General features: G+C 39.2%; 1 protein-coding gene and 1 pseudogene across 1 annotated transcript in view; both read right to left on the reverse strand.

Moving 5' to 3' along the window:
* The window catches only part of SNW1 (SNW domain containing 1), a 30,289-nt gene extending 19,073 nt beyond the window's left edge, over nt 1-11,216 (reverse strand). The window contains exons 1-3 of the mRNA XM_065940702.1: nt 11,152-11,216; nt 6,973-7,126; nt 3,351-3,512 (exon numbers count right to left, since the gene is read on the reverse strand). Coding sequence (XP_065796774.1) covers nt 3,351-3,512; nt 6,973-7,126; nt 11,152-11,165 — 330 coding nt within the window. The 5' untranslated portion in view covers nt 11,166-11,216. The remainder of the gene's footprint in view (nt 1-3,350; nt 3,513-6,972; nt 7,127-11,151) is intronic.
* On the reverse strand, nt 7,506-7,626 carry LOC136172733 (U6 spliceosomal RNA; annotated as a pseudogene).
* Nucleotides 11,217-12,482: the final 1,266 nt, after the last annotated feature.

The following is a 12,482-nucleotide window of genomic DNA, read 5'->3' on the forward strand; positions in this document are numbered from 1 at the left end:
ATGAACCTGAGAGTGGTACCCCTATAAACTACTAGTCTAGGGTTCATTTCCAGTGGGTGCACTATAGACAGACATGTCAAGGCTTTAACTGTATAAGGAAAAATACTTTGGAGACCATATTTGGCCAGAATACTGAAACCTAAAAATAAACAGTTCAGTTTTAACATTTCTACTCTCCTTTCAATACAAAAGAATCAGTAATATACATTTTAAATGGGCTAAAAGTACATTTCATTCAAAATTACACAACCTGTCAATGCCAAATTATTGTACTAAAATGTTGCTTTTTCCTAATAAATAAGAGGAAAGGTAGCACATATCAGTCAAGAATTGTCACCATTCCAAAGAAAGAGCAATGCATCAAAACAAAGGCCAATAAAGACCTTTTGGCACAGGATAAATTTCCAGGATGTGCTCTGCATATATAGAGACCTATTTTTCCTTTTGTAGGTAGGAATGGACTGTGCTTCCTTAGTGGCTTCACTCAGTTGTGTCTGACTCTTTGCGACCCCATGGGCTGTAGCCTGCCACGCTTCTCTGTCCATGGAATTCTCCAGGCAAGAATACTAGAGTGGGTTGCCATTTCCTTTTTCAGGGGATCTTCCCGACCCAGGAGTTGAATCTGGGTCTCCCACATTGCAGGCAGATTCTTTACCATCTCAGCCACCAGGCAAAAGTGGTTTTCCGTTTTCAACAGATACGGCTATAATTCTTCCAACAAACACTTTGGAATGCCTGTGTGTCAAGATGTCAGGCACTAAGTTAGGCATCAAAGAGGAAAATAAAGACATAATCTCTGTACTCCAAGGAACTTATAATTAAATGTCATAGACCACTATTAGTGAATGGATAATTACAACAAGGTGACTGCTACTAAACATAGCAAACACAGAGAAAGGACACCCAATCCAGCCAGGGAGGATCAGAAAGATTACGCTGGAATAGAAAAGGGTGAGTTGAAAGCAAGAGAATTTAGTCATAAAAAAGAACAGGGAGAGGACTTTCCCTAGCATGAGAGGGCACACAGGGAAGTTCCCAAGGTAAAAATGTGTCATAACAGGCGAACTGCAGGAAGTTCCTTATAGCAGGCATATTACGACAAATGCCTGAAAGTTTCTTCTTCAGTAACAACAACCTGTAATGTTGATAATTTTGTACTGAAAATAGAATGGCTAAAACTGGACCTTTAATTTCTGGATTTCAATATCCTGGTCATGAAAATTGATGCTAGGCTAGAAAGGTAAGCAAGAGGTCAAAGGTGTGCTTAGGTGCTTGGCTGGTTCTCATCCTAAAGATTATGGAAAGATTTTAAGTGTGTGCGCTTATGCTGCGTTTGTGGTGGGGAGAGAGAGACAGAAAAACAGGAACTACTGTTTTTTCATGCAGGTAAGACAAATGCCAAGGAGAGGGGGTTCAGATTTTGCTGCAGTAAATTAAGAAAGAAAAGAAAAGGGTCCGAACTAAGTAGCAGAGAAGGAACCATACCTGAGAAATGTTAAAGAAATAAGATAAATCATGGTAACTAACAGGTTCAGAGTCTGAGGAAAATAAAATAAAATGAATGTTAGGCAAAGGCTTTTTAGAAAACATACTGGCACTATATGTCACATGTGAAATGTGAATATCCTCTGACCCAATACATATACTACTAAGAATTCATTTTATACAAATCCTTTGCTGTTGTTTAGTCATATCTGACTCTCTTGTGACCCTGTGGGTTGTAGCCCACAGGATCCTCTGTCCAGGCAAGAATACTGGAGTGGGTTGGCATTTCCTTCTTTAGGGGCTCTTCCCAACACAGAGATGGAACCCGAATCTCCTGCACTGACAGGTGGATTCTATACCCCTGAGCCATCAGGGAAGCCGTTATGCAAAACACTGATGTGCAAAAAGATGGTTATATATGGATCCTGACTAAAGCACTGCTTGCAAAAGTAAAAAACTGGAAATTTTCAATGTTTAAAAACAATTAGGGCACAAGGCCACCATGAAAATCTATGTAGATTTTTCTTAATGAAGTAGACTTCTATGTACTAATAAAAATCTTTAAAATAAAAGTAAAAAAAAAAATCAAGTCTATGGGAGTTATAAGAATTAAAATCTATTTAAAAAAAAGATACGTTATGTTTGTGTGTATGTGTATATATATATAAAGTGGGAATACATGTAAAGGTGAAGTTACAAAGGAAAGGGGAAGAGATGAGATCTAGGATACACTAGAATACACTTGGCAAGATTAGGTTTAGATAGGAGGAGATTTGTTATAGAGACAAAAGGAACAGTCAAGACAAAAAGGCAAGTGCAAGATAAAGAAAGCCAACAATTTTCTTCCAACAGTCTTATCTGCAAATAGATGGAGAGTCACCTGTTAAACTGAGAGAGGATGGAGAAGAGTAGGAGTAAAGCTTGGAGGAACATCAAGGGAGCCCAGTTGAAATCTGAGATAAAAATTTGCATGACTGCATAATTGTTCTCCCCCTAAACTAGCAGCCATGATAGAGGAGCAAACAATGATATATCATTAGTGCTGTCTTAGTAAAATGAGAATGTCTGGGAGAAAGAGAAGAAGCAAAGGATAGGTACTGAAGGTTCTCAGGTACTGTCCCCAATACATTCAATTCTAAAGAGATCTTTTATCTCTATTTGGAGTATTTATTTATAAGAAAAAAACTAGGTCTTAAAAAACAGTTCCTTGGCTCTGGGTGTGGCTGCTCTACGATGAGATATTTTAAATAAATTTTATTTTTGGTCTTTGGATTACTTTGTAAGCAGGGCCATCCTAAAACTAGCAAGTGCCAGTTTTGTACTTAATCAAGGAAGAAAGAAGTTTATGTGATTTATTCTATTCAAACGAACCATTAAAATAATTAAGTATGTATGTATTTTGGAAGAGAAATAGAAAATACTATAGACAAAACTAAATTTTGACTTTTTTAGGATGCCAGAATTGTAGATTTTTAAAAATTTACTAGCACTTAAAAAAGCTAGTACTATAAATGCATTGTTTTTTATATATGATGCTATATGTCAATTATATCTCAGTAAAACTGGAAGGGAAGCAAGAATTGTTTTTAAAATGTGAAACAAATACATGGAATCCCTAAGTATTTATATAAACTTATCATCAATTTGAGGAATTTCTAAGGAAAAAGTCATTGCTGTTATGAAGCCATATTATATTGTTCATACTGTTATGAAGTCATCTTCAGTTAGCCTAAGTATACTTTATTGTTACTTTTAACAGAAATTAAATGGCCAAAGATTTATCATTTTCACCCAATTAAAAAAAAAAAAAAAAACTTCTCACAAAATATTTATCAATGGGGGAAAAAAATCAATGAGAGGGTTACCTTGTCTTTTGACTGTCCTTGTCGAGCAATTGCATCATACTTAATTTTTCCTTCAGCATCCACCTGAATGGCCAATGCATTTGACATTTTTTTCTTTCGTCCCATATCCAGGGGATACTGGGCCACGTGGATCTCTGGAAAAGCCCCTCCATCTCCAAAATCCTATATAAATAAAGAGAAATAAAAAGAATGTTCAATAATAGTAATTTGAGATTTAAGACACAGTCACTCTTTCGGCAAGTTAACACAGAGCCCTTATCATGCTAGATGCTAGAGAAATGGCAGTAAACGAAGCAGGGGTCTCTGACCTTGTGGAGTGTGCATTTCAGTGTGCAAAGATATAAAAGGCCTAATTTTTGGCTTGTGATAAATGCCTTGAAAGCAATAAAGGGGCTGGGAAGACAGGCTGTTTTTGATATTGGGGTTGGGATAACCTTTGTGAAGAGGTAGTATGAGGTAAAGCCTGAATGATGAGAAATCAGTCATGGGAAGATCTGAGGGAAGCATTTTCCAGGCAGATTAAACAGCAAGTGTGAAGGCCCTGAGCTCAGCATGTTCTAGGAAAAGAGGTCCAGTAGGGCTGTAGCTTATTGAGAGCAGAGGTGCAGACACATAAGCGATTAAGTCTGTATGGGTAGACAACAAACATCAGATCATGAAATAGCTTCTAGATCATAGCAAGGATCTGGATTTTAAGTACATGGCAGGAAGAAATTAAGCAAAATGTTTAGTATAAGGAAAAGATTTTTCATTTTAGCATACATAATTTGCTTAGTGAAAGACAGGTCACGCTATAGTTAGAGCAGAAATATAAAGAATTGGGGAGTTCCCTGGTGGCTTAGTGGTTAGGATTCCAGGCTTTCACCACCATGGCCTGGGTTCAACCCCTGGTCAGGGAACTAAGATCCTGCAAGTTGTACAGCACAGCCAAAAAAAAGAAAAAGTAGAGAACTATATTCTTCTTCAGATTTTAGGAACATGATACTATTTATTCAGTGCTCCATGAGAAGCAAATAGGAAGCATCCAGAAATGAGCTTACCACATTTCTAATGATGATTATATATAATTATTTAGAAGACAGAATTAAGACTTCTAAAGGAAACAAGCTAAGTCTGTCAATGAAGTTTAAAATTACAAAAAAAGGTCTATCATTCAAGTTAACATGTAAATATTAAATTTAAAGTTTTATTAAATTAATATTTGCTTAGTACCTTACTGAAACTTAGAAAATATAATTCACACATATATTCTCATTATATTCTTGCAGTTCTTCAACACCTCATTTTTCATATGGAAAAAATAAGTTTAGAAAAGTTAAAAGTGATTTTTTCAATGTCTCATGGATAGCTATGAGGACTGGAACCCACATCTTTTGACTCCAAAAGTCTTTTCATTTCCTACTAAACTGAAGTATCTTAGCTCACGAAAGGGCAAGAAATCAGAGGAAAAATATATTAATATTAATCATTTAGAGGGGATCTGATGAAAAAAATTTATGAAAACAGCCACTTTTATATGTCCTCCTCCTTCAAGAAATATTCCATTAGATCCTAGATATATGATTTTCTAGGTACAACATACTTACTTGCTAAAGAAAGGTTTGACATCTTTTAAAACAAATAATAGAGCTGAAGATGTTTTCTTGTAAATTAGGCAGAAAACAGTTAAAACATTCCCCTGAAAGGTCCTACCCAGGCCATCAATCTGATATATGCACAGATTTGCTAGAGTTCTTCAACTATAACAAGCACTTCAGGACGTAGATGTGGCATTATGCGGTCATTAAGCTTGCCAGAAAATCATAGCTTTTACTTTAAAAACTAGAACAAAATGCTTTCTTCCACAGAATATTCACTCTCCTCAAGAAGCATTCACAGTATTTCCATTAGCTGGCCATTTTGGTTTGATTTTCAAATAAACTGGCTGGCTCCACCAGGATATAGGAATCCTACAATATCTTATGATAGTCATGTAAGCTTTTAAAAAACTAATAGTACTAAATGTCCTGATGTTGAAATGCAAGTAAAGATGTGATTTCTGCTGTATGTAAATGATGCCTGCCATCCTCACTCTAATCTACTGAGAGGCCAAATGCAGAATATCTATAATCCCTTAAAAGAGACACTCAAGTCTTCTGTTAGATAATGGCAAGTACTACCTTTTTGCTCCAGATATGATAGCATTACAGCCTCCTTGATAATCATTTATTTTGCTCTGCTTCTCACAAATTACATGATCAGTGAAAATAAAAGCAACAACAACAAAAATACCTTCAGAGGTGTCAGAAGGCTGGCCTTCACACACTAGAATTAATAAAGATCAGAGTATAGTTGAGCAAAAACCAACCAAACAAAAAAACCCACCAGGGAATATGTTAGGAGAAGACATGATTTAGCTGGGTGTTCCTCTTCTAGGCTGTACAAAGAACATGGCAGGCAGGGATAATGACAAAGGAGAGAGGCTGAGAATACAGTTGATTTTTTATAGGTGCTGAGCAGCATATTTCAATCCAATGAATAATTAGTTCCATGATCATCACTTGGAGGCATGTGAAAAAAAGTTTAGGACTTGACCCTTCCTACTTGTGAAGCAAAATTATAACCATGTAAAGACAGAACAAAACCAAGTGATAAAATTATAATAACTGAGTACAAACAAATAGGCACAGAGATTTTTAACAGGACAAGAATATCCCTTGGGAAGTGGAGGAGGAAAATTTGCAGGAGTCAGAATGAAAATAGGAAGATGGAGAAGAAACAGGAAGAGGCCTTGGGGAAGCAAGCCTCAAGTCTCTGCATTTCTTCCTAGGTAAAAAATGTGATCAAGCATGGGCATTCTGCCCCTGGAATTAGGGAAGGGAATATGCATTGAACTGATGTACAAGATCCCGAGTAATGACGAGAATAAGTGCTGCTAACAAAGTTTGTTCTTTGCGATCAAGCTAGAGACATAAAAATATCATTTCAGTTTCCTCCCTCTCCCTCACTGCCTCTGAATTAATCATCAAATTCTGTCTCTTATACCTTCCCCCAAATTGATCTACGCTGTACATTCTCCTAATGAAGACAAGAAAACAGGAAGAGAGCTTAGGATCTGTCCAGGGTCACACAAATAGTAAGGAACACAGCTATAAGGGAAAAAAAATTAATTAAAAAAATCTTCTTGTCAATGTTCTATCCACTACACGTAACAGGAAAAAAATCAGAAAAACAAATGCTGCCAGAGTTTTCCCTGGACAAGAGCTGTTTCTTCAGGGTGATGTGGCACTGTGCACATAGGGAAGTGGGAGGGAAAGTATCTGAACATGAAACCATTCTTTAATTTTTCTCTCTTACTTCCCCATTATTTTCCATACACTATAAGCCCCAATTTAAAAAGGGTATGTAAACTGCTTCTGTACATGAGTAACAGTTAGACATAAGAGACATACATTGGTATACTTCTCCAGTGATCAAAGCAGTGAGAATAAGCAAGAACAAAAAGCTCAATCTTCTGAGGGAAGTACATGTCTTGAGAGCTCACAACCGGAATCTTTATCACACTGGAACTCATATGCAACAGTTCTAGGGTTTACATTTACTTTACAAAGGTGCTATAATAAATTTCAGCAAAACAGTTTACCTCTAATAATCGAGGTATCCAGCCTTTCCGGTAACCGTACGGGGGAGGCTCTCTTCGGGAGGAGACCAGTGAGGTCTGTCGTGATCTCTGGGATCGTGCCTTTTCTTCAGCCTCAAGCTGGTCCTGAGACAGCTGAGTAGGTGCAGGTAAAAAGCTAGAAATAAAGACAAAAAAAGTAAGAATTTTAAAAACTCTTAACATTTTATCATTGCAATTTGGCCACCAAACACTATTTTCCTATAATATTTCTTCCTTTGAGCAAAAAAGCAAACTATCCTATGATTTATGGCAGGGTTAAATATTTGTTGCTTTATTATGCCTGGAAAAGAAATAAGTACTCAGAGACATACAGTAAAAATATCTGACCAGGATGCGGGCAACTAGTGCCCAGAATTAACAGATATTTCACATAATAAACCACTAGTTTTTATGCCTCCACATTTCTTTTCTTGTAAAAAGTAAATTTTCTCAATTACTGAGGGGTCAACTCTCTACAATATGATTTTCTTAGTGTCTTTAATACCCCTCTTAAAAAAAAAAAGGAACGCCTCACGAATTTCATATTCGCTTCATGCGTGTCATCCTTGTGCAGGGGCCATGCTAATCTTCTCTGTATTGTTCCAATTTTAGTACATGTGCTGCTGAACCAAGTACTTTACTATTCTTATACTCCTTATTTTTAACTATTTTACCCTTATGCTTCCTACGTTCAACTATTTTAGCACCAATACAAAAAAATAAGTATTAGCACTGAAAGTAATAAAGAGGTGGATAAAAAAAGAAAGAAAACACAAGACGCATATTTAAGTGCAATTTCCCAAGGGTATCTAGTTTTGAATGTAATTTAAAAACTTAAGAGGTTTTAACCATTCTTAACTTTTAACTATGATAAAAGTTATCAGAGAGATACCAAAGTACCACAAAAGGATTCCAGTATGTAAATAATATACCCGATGGAAAAGTTAGGGTTCCTTTGTGATTCTTGGCTAGTAACAATATTTGAATAAGCAGCAGAGCTTATTTATTAAAAAAAATATTTATTGGTTGCTGGGGTGCTGGCACTGTGCTAGGTAGGAAAGGAGATGAACTGAGAAAGATACATGCATGCTGTAGAGAGAGATCAAAATCACACAAATCCGTAATTACCAATTGTACTGACTGATCAGAAAAAGTACAGAGTGTTTAGACAGCATATGTCAGAAGAATCTAATCCAGTCTGGTGGGTCAGGTAATGTGATGGTAAGAACTCTGAGTTCAGAAGCTATCTATGCCACACACCAACTTGGATTAGCTGCTTACCTCTCTGAACTTCAGTTTTCTCATTTGTAATGATGGACCAAATGATTATCTACCTCTCAGAGCTGTTCTAAGTATTAAATGAAATTACCCATGAACAACGTGGCACAGAGTCTGACTACCATTCAGTATGTGTTCCGTAAATATTTGATTGGAGCTATGCCACAATTCCCCCAGTGTAAGTTAGCTGCCCTTCACCTATGCTCTCACAAGACCCTCTGCGCACCACTACTACAACATCTGTCTTACTGTGCTGTAATCACTATCGATTTATCTTTCTTTCTCTCATTAGACTATGGGCAACTTGAGGGCAGGAATCACACTTTCTGTTTCTTTAATCCTTAACTCTTAAGGCATTGCCTAACTAGCTCACAATAGGGCCTACTTAAATGTTGACTAGAGAAATAAATTCACTCTACCCTTTGCACTCATTATTTTTCGGTCACGACTAACTTACTGCCTTTCTTTAAACAAGTCATCTCTGTATCTTTACATTTGCTTTCCCACTGCCATAGGTATTCTATTTACTTATTAAGAAAACTCTTCATCAGATTTCTTTAGTGTTTACTTCTTAGTATTCCTGTCCCTACAGCTGTTACCCAACCAAAACAGTCCACCCTGCTCTTTGCGTCACTCTCTATACCTTTATTTCACTCCTAGTACTTACTACCTGAAATTGTGTTATTGATTTATTTACTCCTACAGTCTGTCTTCCCTAGAATGTAAACTCTGAGGGTAAGAAGATTCCCTGACTGACTCAATAGCAACACTAGCTGACACACAGTAGACTTTCAACCCATGGGATCCAACACATGCAATTTACTGAGCAAATGAATGGATGAAAGGAGTCAAAACATTCTGGGCTTATACTATAGCTGTTTTCAGTAAACCATGTATACTAACACATAAGTATACACTTTGTGTCAAAGTCAGAAACAATGTCAGAAACAAAGAAGCCAAAATATTTACTTAGGTTTTATTTCTCTTTTACCTTCTGTTGGAAGAACTAGTCACTAAAATGATCAAAAGGCAGGCAGCTTGCCAAGGCAGAGTTTGGACAATCTAGTAAACAAGTAATCTGGTCTGAATTATAATGAGAACACATCTTAGCCTTCCAGAGGGTCTTAATATTGTTGTTCCCTGTAAAGGATGACATTCCCAGGAGGTACTTTCCTAAGATAGGGGTGGGCTGCTTAAGTCTACCTCAGTATTTCTCAACTGGGGGCAAAAAAACTACAACGCAGGTATCTGACAACATCTGGAGACATTTTGTTATGACTTGTGAGGTAGAGGGAGAAGGGGTGGGGATTCCACTGGCAGCTACTGGGTACAAGCTAAGATACTCATGAACATCTTAATATGGGCAGAACAGCCCCATACAAGAATGAATTATCCAGCCCAAAATGTCAATAGAGCCACTGTGGAGACATCTTAGTCTATCCTTTCCTTTTTACTCATCTCTGCTGTTAAGAATCTCTGGGAGAACTTAAGAGATAACAACACTTCATCTGGAAACTTGAGACTCTCTATAGAAACCAAATCAGCTAAAACTCAGCAAAATCAGAAAGCTATGTAAGTCCCCAAGACAAGCTAGTTAATGGCTGCACTCTGTTACTGCAATAAGCACCCAATACCCACAAGATCTCTGGCATTTTTCCTCTGTGTCCTTTTCAATTGCATCTTTTCCACAAAGCCTTTCCTCATAACACTACTAGTCTCTGTCATACTGCCTCCCACCTGGAGGGCACTCATTGGAATGTTTGCTGCCTGCAACACTTCCTAAAGAAAACGCTCCAGTTCATTCAGCCCGTTCCATCTAATTCTTTTTGTACTTCAGGCTAGTACTACACAATAAGCATTCTGTATTATTCTTTGTTTCATATCTGTAGGCCTTGTACCCCAATCTTCCCTGCTGCCGAAGACTGTCAGATTTCCTTCTGTATACACACAAACCCTAGGACAGAGCAAGGCACCCAAAAGCAATCTCTCATCCAAGTATCTTTAGGGTTCATAACGGTCACCAGCCAAGACAAACGCGAACGAGGAGAATGAAGAGTGTCAGAGGAGCTGAGGCAGATGTCCTAACGCGATTCCTTTCTTTATCCTCTTGGGCACTCAACTTTTCCCGTTGCAGTTCGTTTGCGTGGAAAGTTTTCTACTAAGATGGGGCAGCAAGGTCGGAGTTACGTAACTCCTTGGAATCTCTTCCTTAAGCATCCTTAAAGGCGGGGGCCACTTTAATCACATGCAGTTGCCAAGGCAACCGGGAACCGTACGCGGTTCTAACTACGGGAAGAAATTCTAAAAAGACCCAAAGTTAAAAGTGCGGGGCAGCGGCGTGAACTAGCAGACAGCGGCCACTACTGTGGCTTTTGATTTTAAATCTCCTTCAGTACCGCTCCCCCCCGCCCCGCCCTTTTTTTCCAGGAGTCCTGGTTTCGGACAGAAACAGAAGAAAAGACTTCGGCGAATAGCCAGGCAGTCGCCTGCTCCACTCCGCCCAAATAAACCCCTGCCCTCCACACACCCCCATCGCGCCCACCCGAGCCGCGGACCAAAGGCGGAGCCCTCCAATCCCCAAGACGCTCAAACGAAAAACACGCGCGACTCCCCGGTCTCCCAAGCCAGAGACCTATTGGCCACGCCGCGGCTTTCGGCCCTAGTGAGGGGGCGAAGTCAACCCGGGAAGCCGCTGAGGAAAGACCCCAGCTTCGGCGAGGCCTAGCCGTCCCGGCGGCCGGCAGGAGGGCCCAGCCGTGGCCTCAGCCTACAGTTACCCTGTGGCCCGGGCCGGGTGACCGCCCGGAGAGTGTGGGCAGAGAAATGAAAAAGGTGGGTACTCCCAGACCGTTCCGTATCGAGGACCGAAATCAACAAACCCACCTGGTGAGCGCCATCTTCTTCCGCTTCTTCCAGCGCGAGCGACAGCACCACGGGGCGGGCCTTTCCCGGGCGGAGCGCTGTGGAAAGGAAGGAGCGCGCAGTGCGCAGGCGCCGTAGCCGAACGGCCTTCTGGGACTTGTAGTTCTTTGAACAAGACTACAATTCGGTTCCATTCTCAACCAGAGTTCTGGGATACACGCTTCAGTGAAGGAAAAGCAAAATGCGTCGTTCTTGCATGATAGAGCATTCCCTAAGCAAGATACTAACGAAGTTGAGATGACTTTTAAGTCGCTTTATTTTCAGTTCAGTTCAGTTGCTTAGTCGTGTCCGACTGCGACCCCATGGACTGCAGCACACCAAGCTTCCCTGTCCATCACCAACTCCCAGAGCTTACTCAAACACGTCCGTTGAGTCGGTGATGCCATCCAACCGTCTCATTGCCTATCCCTTTCTCCTCCCAACTTTAATCTTTCCCAGCATCAGGGTCTTTTCCAGTGAGTCAGTTCTTCACATCAGGTGGCCAAAGTATTTCAGCTTCAGCATCAGTCCTTCCAAAGAATGTTCAGGACTGATTTCCTTTAGGATGGACTGGTTGGATCTACTTACAGTCCAAGGGACTCTCAAGAGTCTTCTTCAACACCACAGTTCAAAAGCACCAATTCTTTCGCGCTCTGCTTTCTTTATAGTCCAACTCTCACATCCATACATGACTACTTGAAAAACCACAGCTTTGACTAGAGGAACGTTTGTCGGCAAAGTAATGTCTGCTTTTTATTTTTTATTTTTATTTTTGTCTGTCTGCTTTTTAATATGCTTGTCTAGGTTGGTCATAGCTTTTCTTCCAAGGAGCAAGCGTCTTTTAATTTCATGGCTGCAGTCACCATCTGCAGTGATTTTGGAGCCCAAGAAAATAAAGTCTGTCACTGTTTCCATTGTTTCCTTATCTATTTGCCGTGAAGTGATGGGACTGGATTCCATGATCTTAGTTTTCTGAATGTTGAGTTTTAAGCCAACATTTTCACTCTCCTCTTTCACTTTCATCAAAAGGCTCTTTAGTTTCTCTTCGCTTTCTGCACTAAGGGTGGTGTCATCTGCATATCTGAGGTTGTTGATATTTTTCCCAACAATCTTGATTCCAGCTTCTGCTTCATCTAGCACGGCATTTTGCATGATGTACTCTGCATATAAGTTAAATGAGTGAAATCGTGCAGTATTATTTGCAATAAAAATATTAATAGTATTAAATTGTGCACTTTATTTTACTCCCCATTTAATCTAATTTCCTTTGTTGTGGTCCCAAATGTAGAAGACATTTGCATTCCAAAATGGGG

The sequence above is a fragment of the Muntiacus reevesi genome, chromosome 7 (genome assembly GCF_963930625.1).
Source record: "Muntiacus reevesi chromosome 7, mMunRee1.1, whole genome shotgun sequence".
NCBI classification, from domain to species: domain Eukaryota; kingdom Metazoa; phylum Chordata; class Mammalia; order Artiodactyla; family Cervidae; genus Muntiacus; species Muntiacus reevesi.